General features: G+C 38.1%; 1 protein-coding gene across 5 annotated transcripts in view; it reads left to right on the top strand.

Annotated features, from left to right (window-relative positions):
- The window catches only part of AKAP6 (A-kinase anchoring protein 6), a 571,209-nt gene extending 558,070 nt beyond the window's left edge, over positions 1–13,139 (top strand). For all 5 annotated transcript variants that reach the window (XM_081547988.1, XM_081547989.1, XM_081547987.1 and 2 more), the window contains 2 exons: positions 1,029–4,444; positions 9,877–13,139. In XM_081547988.1, coding sequence (XP_081404114.1) covers positions 1,029–4,403 — 3,375 coding nt within the window. In that variant the 3' untranslated portion in view covers positions 4,404–4,444; positions 9,877–13,139. The remainder of the gene's footprint in view (positions 1–1,028; positions 4,445–9,876) is intronic.
- The last annotated feature ends 6,874 nt before the right edge of the window (positions 13,140–20,013 follow it).

Here is a 20,013-nt window from a genome sequence, read left to right as displayed (position 1 = left end):
GAACCCTTTCAGCTTCTGTGTTCCAGAATGTGTCATGCTCCACCAAAGAGGATAAAAATCAAGAAATCCAAGGAAAGAACAAGATCCCAACTGTGCAGGCAGAAAGCAGCCTAAGAGAATCTGGGCTGCTTCATTCATGGAGTCAGGAAGTCCTCAGATAGTTGTTATTCTAGGGCTGGAGTTGGGCTGGAGAGGGAGGGTTCTACCTGGACTTTATAAAGGAACAGTAGTGAGAGAAGTTAACAAGGATCAAAGTGGAATCTCTGTGATAGAGACTGGGGAAGAGAGAGTCTGTGAGAACAGTGACTAATGACTAAGAAGCTACCCTGCAGTACTGGGGCCCAAGACTCAAGTCCAGGAAGATGTGGGTAAAGAAACCAGTCAGGTGGTGCTCAGCTTGGGTCTGATTGGGAACAGGGCCACATTCTGAAGAGGAGGAGCCCTGAGAGGGAAGGCGGTGGAGAAGATAGACCTACGAGAGCCTCTGGCTGGTGCATGGCTTGACAGGTAGCTACAGCTCTCTGCTCTTTTCCCAGAAGCTGCACCAAGTGGAGAACGCAAGAACCAGAAGCAAGAGGAGATTTCACCATATGTGGGTGCAGATAGTACTCCATTATGAACTCCAGAACCACGATAATATCAGAGTGAATGTACCCTAAAAGATGTCACAGGCTAACCTCTTTTTACCTTTATTTACCTGACAGTTTTATCTTCACCCAATCCAAGGTTAAAAATGTAGAAGAAATCAATAGGAAATAGTTAATTCTATAAATTACATATTTGACTATAATAATCTTACATTTTAATCTATGTCATTGCCCCAGTGACAAATTACTATTGATAGAAAAGCCTCTTTCAATAATTTTGGATGTTATTCCAGAGAGGAATAGACCTGATAATTATGCTATCTTTCAAATTCATGCTTGGGGCAAATTTCTTTCCGGACTCTTCCAAGAGATTTTGAATGGATAAAATTTTCATGCTTGTGTTCCCTAATTCTTCTGCTTTTTTTCCCTTCTCCTACACAGGAGACTTTGAATGTGATTGATCCTGGCTTGATGGACCTAAATGGGACGAGTGAGGATGCCCTAGAATGGGATGAAACTGACATAAGTAACAAGTTAATTAGTTTGAACGAAGAATTGAATGACCTTGATCAAGAATCCCAACCTGTCATGCCTTCCTTAAACCTTGAAGAGACAGGTAGTGAGAACCCGAGTTATGAAGAAGAGGCAGGTGACCATGGGGCATCTCAGTATGCATCAAGTATCACTGCCCCATCCAGTCCGCACATTTACCAAGTCTACAGCCTCCACAATGTTGAACTCTATGAAGACAGCCACATCCCATTCCTGAAAAACAATCCAAAGTTCACTAGCATGACACAGCCTAGTGTTTTAACTAAGAGTCTCAGCAAAGACTCTTCCTTTTCATCTACCAAATCTTTGCCAGATCTTCTAGGGGGTTCTAATTTGGTGAAGCCCTGCCCATGCCATGGAGGAGACATGAGCCAAAATTCAGGCAGTGAGAGTGGAATTGTCAGTGAAGGGGACACCGAAACCACCACCAACTCTGAAATGTGCTTGCTCAATGCAGTGGATGAGTCCCCAAGTAACCCTGACACTGAACATCTGGACCCACAAATGGGAGATGCAGTTAACGTGTTAAAGCAAAAGATTAAAGACGAGGAGGAACGAATTAAGCTCCCAGATAGCTCTCAGTTACCCATTTCACCAGTGGGTTGTGTAAATGGGAAAGCTGGAGATTTAAACAGTGTTACCAAACATACCCCTGATTGTTTGGGAGAAGAATTACAAGGAAAACATGATGTGTTTACATTTTATGATTACTCGTACCTCCAAGGCTCAAAACTCAAATTACCGATGATAATGAAACAGTCACAAAGTGAAAAAGCACATGTGGAGGATCCCCTGCTTCATGGTTTTTATTTTGATAAAAAATCCTGCAAATCTAAACATCAGGCTACAGAGTTACAACCAGATGCACCTCCCCATGAAAGGATTCTGGCAAGTGCACCCCATGAAATGGATCGCAGTTCATATAAAAGTGGTGATGTAGAGAAGGCATTCACTGGCATGCAGAATGCCAGACAGCTCTCTCTCTTATCTCATAGTTCGTCTATTGAGTCTCTTTCTCCAGGGGGTGATTTGTTTGCATTGGGCATCTTTAAAAATGGCAGTGACAGCCTCCAGCGAAGCACTTCTTTAGAAAGTTGGTTGACATCTTATAAAAGCAATGAAGACCTTTTTAGCTGTCACAGCTCTGGGGACCTAAGTGTGAGCAGTGGCTCAGTTGGTGAACTGAGTAAAAGAACATTAGATCTTCTGAATCGTTTGGAGAATATCCAGAGCCCTTCAGAGCAGAAGATAAAGCGAAGTGTTTCCGATATCACTCTTCAAAGCTGTTCCCAAAAGATGTCTTTCCCTGGCCAACTGTCACTGGACATAGCATCTTCTATCAATGAAGACTCGCCAGCATCTCTTACAGAACTAAGCAGCAGTGATGAGCTTTCTGTTTGCTCAGAGGATATTGTGTTACACAAGAACAAGATCCCAGAATCGAATGCATCATTCAGGAAGCGCCTTCCTCGTTCGGTGGCCGATGAAAGTGATGTCAATGTCAGCATGATCGTGAATGTCTCTTGCACCTCTGCCTGCACTGATGATGAAGATGATAGTGACCTCCTCTCCAGCTCAACGCTCACCTTAACAGAAGAAGAGCTGTGCATCAAAGATGAGGATGATGACTCCAGTATTGCAACGGACGATGAAATTTATGAAGACTGCAACGTGATGTCCGGGCTGGATTACATAAAGAATGAACTGCAGACCTGGATTAGACCCAAGCTTTCCTTGACAAGAGATAAGAGAAGGTGTAATCTCAGTGATGAAATCAAGGGCAGTAAGGATGTAAGTAGTAGTGAGATGACCAATTCCTCAGACACCCTCAACATTGAAGCCCTTCTCAATGGCTCAATAAAACATCTCTCTGAAAATAATGGAAATAGTAAGAATTTACCCCACACCCATGAGTTAGGGACAAAAGGTGAAAATAAGAAGAATATTTTCAAAGTTAATAAAGATCCATATGTGGCAGACATGGAAAACGGCAATATTGAAAGCACTCCAGAAAGTCAGAAGGACAAACCGAATGATATTTCAAAGGAATCAGAAAGTCTTGGTTCAGGTGGGAAAAGGATTTCAGAGAGTGAGCATTGTAAGTGCAAACCAGTTATGAATGGCTCAGATGAATCAAATATTTCTGGGAAGGAGTCTGTTCCCCAAATGGTTAGACATGTCCCAAAGAAATGTCAAAACCACCACCATTTTGAAAATCAGAGTGCCGCTTCTACTCCTACCGAGAAATCTTGTCCAGAACTGCCTTCAGAAACCAGTGTTATCAATGGACAGGACTCCAATGTACTGAAATCTTCATCTAATGATGCACTAAATATGGCTGGAAAACCTGCTGGTTGCTGCCTAGCACGCGAACAAAATGAAACAGAGGCAAATGTTGCCGCCAGTGACAACGTTTCCTGTTGTGACTGTGAACCAGACATTTGTCATCAAAAAGATGCCGAAGATTGCTCAGTACACGACTTTGTTAAGGAAATCATTGACATGGCTTCAACAGCCCTGAAATGTAAATCTCAACCTGAAAACGAGGTCACTGCTCCTACTTCATTAACTCAAATCAAGGAGAAGGTGTTGGAGCATTCTCATCGGCCCATCCAGCTAAGAAAAGGGGACTTTTATTCCTACTTATCTCTCTCCTCTCATGACAGTGATTGTGGGGAGGTCACCAATTACATCGAAGAGAAAAGCAGCACTCCATTGCCACCAGACATGACTGACTCTGGCTCAGAAGACAAGGAGGACACCGAATACTTCTTCGAGGCCTGTGTTGAGGAGGACCCTGCTGAAGACAAGCCCTGTTTCTCTGATGCTCCTCCAAATGAACCTGCGGATCCCACCAAGGCCGCAGTGCCCCTGCCAGCAGCAGCAGGCTCTTCCAGGTTCAGTGATACTTCTCTCCTCACCAGTAATGCAGACACGGTGGCCCTTTCAAGTCCTCTGAAAGGAGGTGATGTAGGAAAGGAAGTGGATGGTTTACCCCAAGCTTCTAATGTCCATGGAGAAAGCACAGAGGTAACTACTCCTTCAAGGCTGGGCAGTGAAAAGGAGAGTTCAGAAAACCCAGATGAGTCTGCAAGACCAGAAGAACACAGTGCTTCTTCAGCCCCATCTGGAGTTCCCGGACTCTCCTCGAAGGCAAAGCAGCCAAAGGACAAGGCCACATGGCATCCCAGCCCCACAGCTTTAACCTGTGAAGAGAATCTGCTAAACCTTCATGAAGAACGACATAGAAATATGCATAGGTAGAAGGTAACCCTCTCCAAGCATGAAAATCATCTCATTGAAAGGTATGTATAGTCCTCATGTTTTAATATATATTTAATACATCGTCACATATATATTTAATATAGACATACTTAAAATATGAGTTTTAGTCAACAAAGCTTTGATAGGAGAAAGGACTAGTCAGGATGGCTGCTCATGGCAGATATTTATCTGAGTAAGGCAGTTAGATGGAAGAAATACTCCCAACCATGCAAGTAACTGTGACGCAAAAGGGGGAGAAAACAGTCACCATTAACATTTTTTAGTAACCTTACCTTTATCACATCATTATGCCAAGAAGAATCAAAAATTTAAGGAAGTAGTCAAATACAGTAGAGCCTCAAATTCTTCCATTAAGGGAGGAAAAGGGGTTCTCCTCCAGACTGCAGTTATACCCACTGATCAGAATGCACGCACAGTGCTCCCCGCTTCAGCTTCTGTGCACGGCCTGCCCCCTTCAGTGCCTAGAGATGAACAGTGATTAAGCTAAAGCTGCGTCTCCAGATCTCGGCCTTCCTTTTACGCTTCTGTCTAATGTAACTATCGTCACATTTACTTCCCTGGTGGAAGGCTGTGCTGTCACAGCTCCTAATCACGACCAAGTCTGAGGATTCAAACAGGAGGGGAAAGTTGATGTTAAAGAAGAGGCTTTTATTTATCCACACAGAGACTGAGAACAGGCTCCAAAAGCAAATGCGGAGAGAATACATGACAAGTTAATGGCGTTTTGATAAAAACAGAATTTTTGAATTTTGCCTGAAGGTGACAGGCTGATTTCCATCCATGTGTTTTTTTTTTTTTTTTTTTTTTTAAGAAAGTCATTCTGCTCTTCGTGTTTAATAAGACAGCTACTGATTGATAATTCTGATAGGATGAAACAGCTCTAAAAGTGACACCGAAACTCTGTTATTTCCCATTTCTAAGCCTCAATGATAAATATACTTTCTCAATCAAGTTTAAAAAAGAAAATGTAAATTTTTGAATGTGAGAGTTGTATTTCACCAAAGTATGAGGTACTGACTGCCATCTCTACCCCCCACTCCAGAAGCTTAATGCAGTAACCTAAACTCGTGCTATAGGAAATGAATTACAGAAGCAATCTACCCTAATTTGTTAACTTATTCAAATAACAGTTATTATACTTAACTATGCTAAAGATTATCTTTTTTGTGGCAGATTGTTTATTTTTTGATGAGCCTAATTACTGATTTTCTAAAAGTAATTTACATTTATTACAAATACATCTTTTAAAATGTGACAGATAATGTTGTTCCCATAATGTATTATGAAAAAAGTTACTATTTAAAAACACATTATTTAATTTGAAGGATGAATGGCAAACATCATTATTTTTTTTCCTGCAACACCTGTGCCCTCAGCTCATTAAAATGTGTGATTCTGTGTAGAGCTGCTAGAAATGGGGAGTGAGGGGGGAATCTATACCATATATATACCCTAAAAATAAACTCAGTATGCAAAATTGTAGGAAAGCAGCCCTACTTACTAATATAGTACAACTAATTTTCTGTGTTTCAGACTCTATTTACAATTGGCTTCAAGGGAGAACAAAAGTAGGAGAGAGAGAAATGTATTTTCTGTGAAACATGTCCACTCTATAATCACATTCTCCATCAGTATGCAGTAAAACTGACCATTAAGGGAGAATAACTGCCATTCCATAAGCTGCTTCAAAACAAGTTCTATTAGAACCAATTGTACTGCCAGCTCTGCCAACCTCCACAGAAGGGCTGGTAGAGCCTGGCTGATTTTTGTTTTCTGAAAGGGGATCAAGGCTTGAAAGCAACACCACTCAGGGAGCAGACTTATGTGACGGTGACCCTCAAACCACCAGTCACGCTGAGATCTGGTTTCGAGAAGCTCTGGCACTGGAGAAGCCTCTGGGGTGCATGCCTTCCTTTTTGATGCCCTGGGGATTTCTCCTCTCCCTTACACAGATATAGAATTGAAATGTAATGACTTGCACCTCCATCTTTAGACTCGGGGAAGGGAATATGCTGATGGATCTGTGTAATCCTCACAATTTTACAGGCATGGACAGTGTAAAATTATCTGCCAGCCCGCCTGCCAGTTAGCAATATTTTGTGGAGCCCCTGCGGTTCAATGCCTGGCCAATCACAGGCAATGGGAGAAGCAGCCAGATTTTATTTCTGCAGAACTCACATCGCCCCCAAGTGACTTGTTATCAGCCTAAGGCCATTTAGGTAGCCATATTTACTGGGCCTATTCAGTGTTCTCAGTCTCATGTAGACAGAACATCTGGATACCTAAACTTTTCACCAGTCATTAATGCTGGGTACCTGGGTGTAAATATTTACATATTGTTAAAATACTACCAACCAGGACAAGTTATTTAATCTCAAAATGTTGACACACCTTCTGTGTTGAATGTCAGGAATGCATAGTAAAATTACATGTAAATATGAGGTTTCATGTCTATGAAAGCTTAATTGTTGCCATTGTTCTCCCTTTAAGATTCAGAAAAGCAAAAAGAAAACTCCACTTTTTAAAACCATTTGAAAACTATCACTTGGGATGCCCTTTTTATCAGGAAAATAAAGTTCACCAAATTTTGTTTTTTTCCACCAGAAATAAGTTCTCAGAGGATGAAATGATTGTAATGTCTTCTAGAAGAGCTGTAATTTAGAATAACAGTTATAGTCCTCAAGAGAAAAAAGCATTTCTTTTTTGCAAAATTTTTGGAACAAGTTTTTCATTTACTGTGTTCTAATTAAAAGCCCACTGAATCTGTTTGAGTAATTTTAACTTGCTCTAACACAGTACGCATTTGCACTGATTTCCAGGTACACTGTTGTGCCTTTCACTATTTTCATTTACGTATCATGTTCCTACAAACATAGAGGGGTCAGTTATAGCAAATCACATCAAAGAAAGGTAGCTGGATAGATCCAGATATTTCTGCCTAATTTAGGAAGCATGTATGTCTGGAGAGCCTCCTAGGACCTGCCTAAGAGATATACTTTGCACTAATCTTTTTGCTGTATTCTGACAGTTATTTCTTCATAATCCTCATCATAATCTTCTGACCTTTGGTGAATGATTTAACCCTAAACTTCAGGCTGGGTAAATCCTGTGATACAAAAACTGAACTCATCACATGCAGCCAGTGTATACTACTTTTTTCCTTTTGGTTTGCTTTGATTTTTCTGGGGTTTTTTAGTGTGGGAGGGTGCTGTATTTAGTTAAGATGTATATATTTCCTTCAGAAGTTTTTTAGCTGTATTGCCTTTCCTACTTTATCAGTCTGCAAAGAATTAGAGGGCCATAGATTTTAGATTTTAGGCAAGTACTTGTATTTGTGCATGCTCAAGTATACACATATACAGTAAACAGTGCTGCTACTCAGTTTTTATAAACTGGGACAGCTCTAAAAGCAACGTTTCTCATGTACACAGCAAATTGTTATTCTGTTAATTGGAATGACATTAAGTGTTTAATATGACCCAAAGTTGACCAAGCAGTTTAGGAAACTACTCTTGGTGGTAGTGTATTAATTTTCCCTAAACAACATAGATGTGATCTTATTATATTTACCTTTAAATCACTTTAATACATCAAAGTTCTGTTGGATGTCCTTTTTTTAATTTCCTAGCACTTCAGAATAACTAGCCCTACATGCTAAGTATCGAAGATTTTATTGGGCATCAGCCATCTCACATGCACTCCCACGCACACGCACGCACACACACACATATACATGGAGCCCAGATCTTTGTCTCAACCAGTTTATCCTGACCCTTTCCAAATGGGCCAACTTGAAAGTTTTGATTATCCAGAGGAATTTAAGTAGTGTCATTTAGTAAGCCCATATTTGCCTCACCTAAGGATTCCCTACTCAGTGGCCAGATTTCAAATGAGTCATGTCCTCAGCATTTGAACAATGCACCATGTCTTTCTTGAGTTACTGCGTTATTTTACTGTAACAAATTTCATCCCATCTGTTCCTGTCTTTCTCTCCCTCTTCTTGATAGCTTGCCTTTTCTCCCCAAATCGTGAGGCTCCAGCCAAACCACATTTGCTCAAGTTTTTCTGGCTCTTGAACAGGTTGCAAGATTATAAAGGAAGAGAGCAAGACAGAAAGAAGGAAAGTAGTTCTAGAAGGACCATAAAGCAACCTGACATCTGACTTGAGAACTCAGTTTAAACCCCTACAAGCAAAAGCCTGCTATATGTGAGAGCTAGTCAGAGCACCTACCACAATTGCATCCTGCATTGCCCAATTTTAATTGTTCCTCACACTTGACAGGTTGATTTTAGCCACTTAGAAATATGAAGAACCAATTGAGTTTGTAACAGATTTGTATCTGAGCCATCAGATGTACAGAAATAATTGAATCATTCTTATTTGCACAATGCTGTCAGTACTTTAAATGGAATGCATTCGTATTTGAGCTAGAAGCCCCAGTTGTATCCTTTCATAGGCAAGGGGTTGAAGGATTTGGGATTATCACATTTATGAATATTTCACCATTGTAAAATAATGAAATTGTTCAATCCCACTGTCACATGTATAGTGATTGAAGGAAGGGTTAAACCCGAGAGTCCAGACTCCCACTCTGTGAATCAAGTCAAACTTGACATTTATTTTTCTTAAAACTATGTCTTCTTAAAAAGCAAAGCAATCTATTTTGCACAATGATTCTGAAACATTTGAGCTGTTACAAGCAGTCTATTTTATGTATCCTTTCATTTCAGAACATTAACAAGCATTTCTAAAATGGTAGCCTTCATCAGTTCCTCAAAGGGGCTCAGTTGATACTTTGCTGTGTCACTTGGCATCGGCAGCCTCACATTTTCATACTGATTTGAAGCTGTCTTGAATACGCAAAACCGAGTTCACAAGCAAAGGTCTTCCCTGATAGCTCAGTTGGTAAAGACTCCACCTGCAATGCAGGAGACCCCAGTTCGATTCCTGGATTGGGAAGATCCCCTGGAGAAGGGATAGGCTACCCAATCTAGTATTCTTGGGCTTCTCTTGTGGCTCAGTGGGTAAAGAATCCACCTGCAATGAGGGAGACATGGGTTCGATCCTTGGGAAGATCCCCTGGAGAAGGGAAAGGCTATCCACTCCGGTATTCTGGCCTGGAGAATTCCATGGACTATGTAGTCCATGGGGTTGCAAAGAGTCAGACACAACTGAGCAACTTTCACTCACAAGCAAAAGAGCAGATGAGATCCAGAGAAAAAGTCAAACTTGATAATTATTTTTCTTTAAAACTGTGTCTTTTTTAAAAAACAGAGCAATCTATTTAGCACATTGATTCTGAAACATTTGGGCTATTACAAGCACTCTATTTTATGTATCCTTTTATTTCAGAACATTAGCAACCATTTCTAAAATTGTGGCCTTCATCAGTTTTGCAAATGAAACAGACACTTCTGAAACCTTTTCTTCTCACTTCTTTGTTTCTTGTAGGTAAGCCTGGCTGCAACTCAAAGGTGGCCTCATTCTCCCTCCCTGGGCTGGTCTCTGGCTCCATCGTGTCACTGCCGTTTGTTACATTGACCTCTCCCCAGATGAATCTTCCTTCTGAATGCAGTCGTCCACATGAGCCTTGTGATCTGGATGTGCACTGGTTCTCTTTAGGTGATCGTCTTTGAAGTTCAGCAAAGCTGCTTGTTCTCCCATGGATTCCTGTCCCAAGCTACCTCTACCGACCCCACCTCTCCAGCAAGACTTTTCAGTTTGCCTTCTCCCCTCCCCATCTACTCTTTAAAATTCTGCATTTCACCAAATTGATGGTCCATTAAATTCACCTGTCTGGAATGAACCCCCACCCCCAACCCCGGCCCCGCCAACTCCCTGCCCTGCTGGTGGTACTTGACCAATCTCATGTTTCAATCTTAATTCTTTTTAATGGTATGATGCCTATGTTTATGGAAAGAGATTTACCTGAAAGGCCAATATTTGATTTTATGGCAGCAAAGGGAAGAAACACTGGTCCTTCTTTCAAAGTTAAGCTTAACTTTTAAAAGCGCCATTTTATTTATTTCCTTTTAAAAAGAATAATCTATGCAGCACTTCAGGAAACAACTATATGGTGTTGTGTATTATAAACTGGTGACATTCTACTATTAAATTATGTACAACATTTTCTTTTTTTATGCTTCTTGAGGTGGTAATGAGAAAAAAGTTTTTTAAAAAAGTGTGCCTTGCTGTATTTCTTATACCATTTATTAAAAAGCTGCTTTCATGGTAAAATTGTGTTGGTTTGAAAGGAGGAAATAGCAAGGTTAAGATGTGCGAATAATTTCTGTATATATGTATAACCAAGTACAAACATTGATGTATAATGACAATACAAAATGCTTTCATGTTTGTGATGTCTAGTGATGTGGAAAATATAAGCCTTAAATCCATTAGATTGCATGGCAATTAAAATTGGCATAATAAACATAGTTTATTGGGGGAAAAGGAAAATTAGTGATCTCTTTTACCTGTGTTCTTTACCAAATTATTGCACCTGGTTCTGGAAAAATGTGACATGTAGCAGCTTCCAAAATATTCATATTGCATAAGAGATGAAGCTTTCACAATTTTAAAAATCTTTCTGATCACTATAAAGATCTTGGAAACAGATGATTAAATGCCAGTTCCCCAAACCAATAAAAATTTATCTTAGATTTTTTAATTTATATTTATCACTGATGGTATAGTATATCTTATATTTATGTTATATAATTCTTTTGAATGGGTTTGATAGAAAAAATGGTAGAAAAGTATAAAAAAGTTGATTATTTTTTAATTTAAACTATAGATTTCAAGTGTATTTATTTTGTGTAAAAGAAGTTAGCTAAGAAATACTCTATTTGGTCTTTACTTGCTCTTGTTAAATGTAGTTATGAATTTATATCCTAATGCCTACTAAAGTGCCTGACACATAGTAGGTACTCAATAAAAATCTGCTGAGTTGAAGTTTTGAATTAGGTAATACGGATGACATCTATCTATTCATTTTGAGAAAGCTACACTAAAACACATAAACAATTAGAAAAAAGGTGTAATGCAATATAAAACCACACATAATGTGTAATCAATTTGTATCAAAATTTAAAAAATAGTGTAGATTCATATAGTCACAGTAATGACAATCATTCATTCACCTGATAATTCACTATCTTTTATCTGCAAGGCACTAGTCTAGACGTCAGGATGCAGTGATACCAAAAGCCCTGCTCTTAGGCGGCTTAGAGACAGGATGGACGAGGTGAACACAGAGAGACTGAGGAGCTGTCCCGCAGACGAGGAAGAGAGCAAAGTGGTGAAAGAGGCACAAAGAGGAGCGACAAGGGACGAGCAGGAAGAAACAGGCTAGAAGAGAGCAGGAAGCTAGACAGTAGGAGACGGTGAAGCTTACCTGCAGGGGCAGGAGGAGAAAAGGTAAACTGAGAGACTTAACGAAGAATCTCTTCAAAAGTTAAGTTGGAGCTTTTGAATGTAATATGCTAAGTAGTAAGGAAACTTTAGAGCATCTTTGTTTTGCACCTGATTTTTTGTTATTAGTAGAACCTTATTAGTGCCACACCAAGAATGTTGTTTAAATACTAGTCTATGATTCTGCCACTTAATAACTTTTCATTTTGTGTGCCCCGTCTTTTCCGTACATATTTCTAAATCAATAAATCGTTCTAGGCTCTGTAATGGGTAGTAATTTGTTCAAAAGGGGTTTTGGGCAGACATCTAGCGGCAGGATGCACCATGATTATAGGTGGGAGAGATTAGAGATAAATGCCTCATTGAGAGGCAGCTGTAGACTATAATAATTTAGGCTCCCAAGGATCATAGAGTTCACGGGAAGAGCGGCCAGGCTGTAGAGAAGAAACAGATCCTGGAGCACTCTGAATCTCCGTGGAGGTATGGCATTATTTTATATACTGAGACAACCTAAATTTTCCTTGGATGGTAATTAAGAATGCCAAGTCTAAGTCTACTGTAAAATATTTGAAGAACAAACTGACTGAGCTGTTCTATTTACCAGTTATGTGCTCGTTGAAGACTCTGAGGTATTGAAAATGTGTGTTTTTAAGTATCTGCTTAGTATTAACACTGAATTTGTAGCATGACTTTCAGGTTTATTGAAAATGCTTTTTCAGGTTGGAAGGAATGAAATATAGCCTCAGTCTTTTGCTCTGTGTAGACACAACCCTCCCAGGCACTCTTGAAAATGGTCACACCAACTCTGCCTGTACCTTTTCGATGTGACCTTTTCAGTGTGTTCATTATCTGTCAAGGCAAGTTGTCCCACCATTAGACACATCTCTCTGTAAAAAAGTTGTCTCTTAGGTTGCTGAAATCTGCATAGTTCCAGCTTCCCCTTGCCTTTAATTTGGTCACCGACCCGAGCTCTCTCCTGAGCAGCTGCTCAGAGTATTTCTGCCCCTTTCTCCTGGCAACCCTGAAGATAAAATTGAGACCAGTTACTCATCCTCTCCCAGCTGCTCTGATTTCTGTTGTTCACTTCCCTCCACCACCCTTCATATGTCATGATTTTCAGATCCATTTCAACCTGACTGAATGTTAAGAGGCAGTATCCTTGAAACTGAGGAACTGTCTCCATCATCATACATGTAGAAAAATATCTGAACATTTAAGTGGTAAGTTTTCTCTCAGAATATATCCAAGATAAATGTTTATTCTATTATTGTAAATTTCAATAAAGAAATAAATAAGTAAATAAATAAGAATTCATTACTTCCTTCAGTGCCCCAGTCCAGTGCCGGAGTCATCTTGAATCTTTTCCTTACATCAAATCCAAACCTAACCTGTTTTCATATAAAGCAGAATCCCCCCACTTTCATTTACTCATTCAGTCATTCAACAAGCATTCATGGAATGGTTACTTGCAGCAGTATGTTTGGCGTTTGAGATGCAAAGGCAACTAAAATGTGGTTTCTGCCCACAAAGTGTTTACAGTTGTTTTGTGAAAGAGCCTTTCATGTCCTTGAATAGGGTAATTTCTCTAGATTAAAAGATGGCTTATCTATTTTGTTTCCTATCTTGTTTCCCTACATTTCCTAAAATCCTGTGAGCAAGTAATGTGAAGAATTATCTGGATTTGACTGCTAGAAGTGGGGTTTTTTATTTGTAAGTTTTAATTACAGAAAAAAGTTCATTTCAGATTTCTGGTCACTGAATAAAGCATACATCTTATACAACAACAGCAATAACAAAAAATCTAATTTCAGGGCTTTTTAGAAGCTGAGCTTAATAATTTTGTTGTGTTTGATTAGTCCAACTTTAGATTTTACCAATGCTATAATTTTCCTGGGGAAGAATTATATAAAAATATGAAAACACACTAAAATGATTCAGCTATTTCTTACAAGTCAAATTATTTTAATACCTAAATGGAATGGTATTATTTTATAATTCTAACAAATACTTTATTTTTCAAGCACTATATAAGTCTTATATTGCAAAATTTTCCAAGTTGAACCCACTAAATTTACAGCTGTCTCTTTTTTCTATGTATTCTTTTATTCAAATTTTTATTTTGAATAATTTCAGGGTTATATAAAAGTTGAATGAGTAGTATAGTAATATTTGTATACTTATCACTCAGACTCATTTATTGTTAATATTTTATCACTTTTGTTTCATCTCTCTTTACACACACACACACACATGCACTTTTGTGTGGTCAAACCATTTAACATTAAATTGCACATCTATAAATACTTTGGCATTTATCACCAAAGATCAGGGCATTGTTCTTTAAGTTCACAATACCATCCTCACACCCAAGTAATGTATTAATGACATCAATGCAATAAAACCTGACAATAGATACTCAGATTTCTCCAAATATCCCAAGAGTGTCCTTTTACAGTTGTTTTTGCTTTAATACAGGAGCCAAAGATTACACATTGTTTTTAGTTTTCCTACCTTTTTAATCTTGAACAGTTTCCCTGGTCTTTCATAACTGACATTTCTGAAGGGCCCTGTCTCGTTTTATAGAATGACCCACAGTCTGGATATGTTCAGTTTTCTCTTTATTCAACTCAGGGTAAACATTTTAGTCAAGGATAGTACGTAGGTGATGTTCAATAGTATTCAATAGCTACTGTATAAGTGTGAATGATTCACTGACATTCTTGATGTGTCTTGAAGTTCACTACTTACTCTTACAGCTCATGCTTCATCAGGATAAGGTAGGGGCCAGCAAACTACTTTGTGAGCTAAATCTAGCTCACTGCCTATTTGGCCTATGAGCTAAGAATGGTTTTTACATTTTAAAATGGTTGAAAAAAATCAAAAGAGTGCTTCATGACGTGAAAATTATATGAAATTCAAATATTAGTGTCCATGAATAAAGTTTTATTGGAACACAGCCCCACACATTTGTTTACATATTGTCTATGGCTGCTTTTGCACTGTAGTTGCAGAGTTAAGTAGTTGTGGTGGAGACCATATGTCCTGCAAAGCCTAAAATATTTACTGTTTGGTCCATTTCAGAGAAAGTTTTCCCATCCCTGGTCTGTATTATTCTTAATTCTGACACCATTTTCTTAGAGGCAGGTAGATTTTCATTTGCAAAATCAATGTAAGGTATTAGCACCTACAATAGTTTTTTGCTTTCTAGGTTTTATTGAGTTCTTAATTTCAGTTTCATGTGTCCTTAGTAAAATGAAGTGTGCTTTGTTTCATAAAGATTGTTCTACATCCACATTTGGTTTAAGGATTTAAATTTAGTTCACTTATTACAGACTGGCTTTGATTGATTTAGAGAATTAGTCAATTATAGACTAAGTCATTAATTCAATCAAAACTATCAGAAAAATTGACACAACCTAAACTCACTTCAGTTTACCAATAAACTGGAATCCTTTTTCTAAATGTTTTTCTAGAGTAGTCCAAAGAAATTTAAAAACAATCCATTTCAGAATCAGGGTTTTCAAATTTATTTTTCAACCCCAAATAGGCAAAACCATGATCAAGGATTATGTAAGACACACTTGCATTTCCTAAGGGCTGGTTGTAAATAACCATCTGACTTTATCAAGGAGATCAGTACACACCACAGATCCTGCTATGGTCATAGGTAGACACTTTTTGAAAAGAAGCTGTTCAAAGGTTAGAGACTTACTACACTTTTTTCTTAATTCATTTTTGTCAGCCCTACCACCTCCCACTGCCATTATGCCTAGGGAGGGGACACACAAAGACAGTGGTCTTTTCACCATTTTCTCTCTAAAAAGCAAACTGTTCTTTCCACATATCAACAGCCTCTTAATCTGAGACTTACGTATTTGCATTTCCAGAATAAAATAACAAAATGGCAATGTTAAGGTTTCTGCAGCAAAGCCATTTTGGCCAGTGCTTTGAGACCACTCTGTTCCTTGACTAATGGGCCCTCACAAAGCAGAAAATATGCAAGAATGGTTTGTATTGGGTTTTAAAGTAAGCTAGAAAATGCATAAAACAACTTTTCTCAGTCTCTTTTCTATTGCAACACACACAACTAGGAAGGTTGTGTGAGACACTTCCAACTTTTGCCAAGAATTGATAAGCAATTTCCAGTCAGGAAAGGCTCTGCCCCCTTCTCTCCCACTCATGAAGGGCATCTTAATGTGGCCAAGTGGGGTGGCATATCCATAGTCTCTGGATAGCTTTTAAGACAATCTAATTCATACTTACACAAAAAGCATTTTCCTAAACATTGGAACTTTATTATTGGTTACAAATCCCTTGTGATATCTTGTTTAAGAACCACTGATATTGAGTCTTGCACTCTCTTGCTTGAAAGGAAGTGCTCCCATACCTGGGAAATGGCTTCCAAAGAACAAGAGACTCAACCAACACCCCTGTTCCACAGTCACAAAGAACTTGAGCTTTCTGGTGAGTACATTCTTAAAAACAAGTGAACTTTCGGGCAGCTAATGCAAAATGCAAGAAAACTTGGCCTCAGATTTACATTAGTGAAATGGCCCATTTTGATGATTAACCCAAGCAACTTCACTCCTTATTAAATACAGAGGCATAAGATACAGAACATTCAGATTTTCCAGATGTTCACAAAGTCTTTGGTGTCTCTACCATAGAGGTTGCCATGTTCATCAACCTTATAGACTGCAGCCTCGCTTTTTCTCCCTTCATCTATTTTATGTGGCAAATTTGGACTCATATCACCAGATGTAAAATTTGGTGTTTTTCCACACCATCAAGACACATATTAATGGATTTTATTAACTTACTAAAAGTAATAACTAATTCATTAACCAAATGATTTAGTAACAACTATACTAAAATTATTAAAACATTTATTTGTCCTTACACTTAACCTTCAATTAAAAAAAAAATCCCACCTCTCTATAAAAAATGGGCCATTACAGGCATGAAACAAATATTATTCAGCAACATTCATTCAAGGACTAAAATGATTTAAGGCATTAGGAGCATAAAAATGCATAAGATCCTCTTTAAATCCCAATATTCCCTAACCACTGGTTTATAAAAAATGCTCTAAGGTTTATAGAATTAGTCTGGTACTATTAGTTGATCAAGTTACTTACACTGTCAGCAATTCAAGACAAATAATTCCCTCTGTGTGTGTGTTTGCTTGCTTGCAAGCATGTTTCATTTAGTTTAAAGTGTCTTTTTATTGAGAAATCCACATTGCTGAATTTCATCTTGTCATTACAATGGTGTGAAAGTCAAATCAGTCTTTATATAGATTCTCTCATGCCTGCCAATCTCAAGTGACTGATGATGCTTACAGGAAGGTTTTGTAAAATGAAAGCTCCTTAATTTTTCAGGAAATAGTTCTTTTTTTACATATGTGCTACTTGTCCATTTTCTAAATACATTTTTTAGTGTTCTAAGTTTAAGATTATTCTCTTACACTAATGATGGAAATTATATGGAAAAATGTTATAGACAGTAAAATTGCTAACTATTTGAAGGCTAAGAGGTATTCTTCAACATGAATGAAATACTTAATTGCTATATTTAAAAAATAAAAGATGACAGATTCTGATTCTGAATAATTGAACACCAGAATATTCCTCTTAACCTAAGAATCTGATTAAGTTGTGTGTGACTTCCTGGCAACTTAAGTTTTTTTTAAGATTTTATTTATTTCCGGTTGTGTTGGGTCTTCATTCCTGTGCGGGCTTTTCTCTTTGCAGTGAGCAGGGGCTACGCCCTAGTTGTGGTGCAAAGGCTTCTCAGTGTGGTGGTTTCTCTTGCAGAGCTTGGGCGCTAGAGCACAGGCTCAATAATTGTGGCACGGAAGCTTCAATGCTCTGCAGCATGTGGGATCTTCCTGACCCAGGGTCGAATCTGTGTCTCCTGCATTGGCAGATTATTTAATTTACCCCTGAGCAACCAGGGAAGCCCTAAACATTTTTAAAATTTAATCTTTGATGATTCAGCATTATCATAATGATGACCAGTTATTATTTAGTATGACAAATAAGTTATAGGAAATCAGGTTAAGATAGTAAACACACCCTGGATATTATTTTCTAAATCAATATAATTAATTAAAAAATAAATTAATATCTTTTGACTACCCACTACGTGCCAGTCACTATGCTAATTTTATGCTCATTTAAAAAAAAATTATTGGAGTACAGTTGATTGACAGTGTTGTATTAGTTTCAAGTATACAGTAAAGTGAATCAGTTATACAAATAGCTACTCCCTTTTAAATTATTTTCCCATACAGGTCATTACAGAGTATATTGAGTCAAGTTCCCTGTGCTATACAGTAGGTCCTTATGAGTTACATATTCTATATATAGTAGTGTGTTTATGTGAATCCCAGTCTCCCATTTTATCCCTCCCCTCCTTACCCCTGGTAACCATAAGTTTGTTTTCTACATCTATAACTCTATTTCTGTTTTGTAGATAAGTTCATTTTTAGATTCCACATATAAGCTAGATCATACGATATTTGTCTTGCTCTGTCTGAATAACTTCACTCAGTGTGACAATCTCTAGGTCCATCCATGTTGCTGCAAATGTCATTATTTCATCCTTCTTTATGCATGCCCATTTTACAATAGGCAATTGAGGACTGGAAAGGCAGGCGGGGGACTGCACCTTATAGGCCTGCAAGCCCTGTACTTACCCAGCCTGAAGTGCAAAGAAAGAGCTCAGAGTCAGTGACAGAGATACCAGTGGTTTAATAGATGGGGGAGGAGGGATCTTCCACTGCTAAAGCAAAATCCTGGAGCAACACCCCACTGTGTGTGGCAGGCGGTGAACAGGACATGGAAGTTGTTTTTACTACCAGGAGAAGAGGAAGAGTAACAGTTATAGAGGGAATTGACATCAGGTTGGCTCATCGGTTGCCAGGGAAACCAGCAAAGGTGGGTACCCTCCACCACCCCTCTGATAAGCTATCATAGTGGGGATAATTCTGACCTGAAAATCAGAATAATCACTGGCTGGGACCATGGGCAAGTACACAGGCATTTACTGATTAGGCTCTATGATTTAAGAGGGAAGGTCGGTCAGGGGAGTAGTGTGTAGCTGAGACAGGGACTGGTTGAGCAGGGGATATACAGAGAGCAAGAGAACAGCCATCTTGAGTGGCCTGACCATATAGCAGGCTAGTTATTACTTGTTTCCTTTTCATAAAAGCAGAGTGTGGAGGAAAAAAACTGTTTCAGAAACTCATTTCCATGTATATAAATAAGAATTTATTTTAGAGAGTTCACTTAACATCTATACGTATGTTACTAAATTTCCTGTCTGTGTTACTTATTGAACATATAATTCATACCAAAGCTGGAGAAAGGACTTTCATTTTTAAAACTATTTCTTATAAAATTCTATATGAAGAAATGATAGCTAAATTAGCACTTGAAAAAGGCCAAAGAAAATTATATACTGTATATAATTATGCCTCATTATGACCTCTGCACATTTTCCAGAAAAGTTAGACATTAAAAACACACACAACAGGAACACCGTAAAGGTCAGAGCCTGATGAAAGAAAAATGCAATAGTTAATTATGAAGGATGAGATTAATGTTCTAGTAGGAACATACATTTTTGCTTGAGAATACTTAAAATATGCAATTTCCCTTTCATGTATTTTGTTTCATATCTGAAAGAGGTGATGGAGAGGGAAAATTCAAAGTGTAAGTATAAATTAAATTTTAATTTAATGGAATGAAAATGTGGGCTTTTTATGTGACTTTTCTTCACTTAGGTCTTTTTTCCCCTAAAGGTAATGTAGTTTTAAGAGTAAATACTGAGGTCTCAGTTTGTAAAAAATTCATCTCAGAATTTCTCACTATCTTCAAAAGATATTTTCTAAGATAGCAGATTTCCTGGATCATATTTGCTGTTTCACACTGACAACACACCTAACTATACGTATTTTAAATAATAACAAGTGACAACTTTTTCAATATTTTATTAGAAAATAACTTCAGATTTACAAAGTATTACAAAAATAAAAATAGTACACTTAAACTAGGTTTATCTATTATTAATATCTCAGCCCATTTGCTTTGTCATCTATTTACCCAACCGTATCATTTTATTCTGAACCCATTTGAAGATGAATTATATACATCATGGCCTTTTATCCCTAAA

This window comes from Giraffa tippelskirchi, chromosome 12, assembly GCF_054371585.1.
Source record: "Giraffa tippelskirchi isolate mGirTip1 chromosome 12, T2T-mGirTip1v1.2.pri, whole genome shotgun sequence".
NCBI classification, from domain to species: Eukaryota; Metazoa; Chordata; class Mammalia; order Artiodactyla; family Giraffidae; genus Giraffa; species Giraffa tippelskirchi.
The sequence above is the reverse complement of the archived record's forward strand: the minus strand, read 5'-3'. Positions and strand labels throughout refer to the sequence as shown.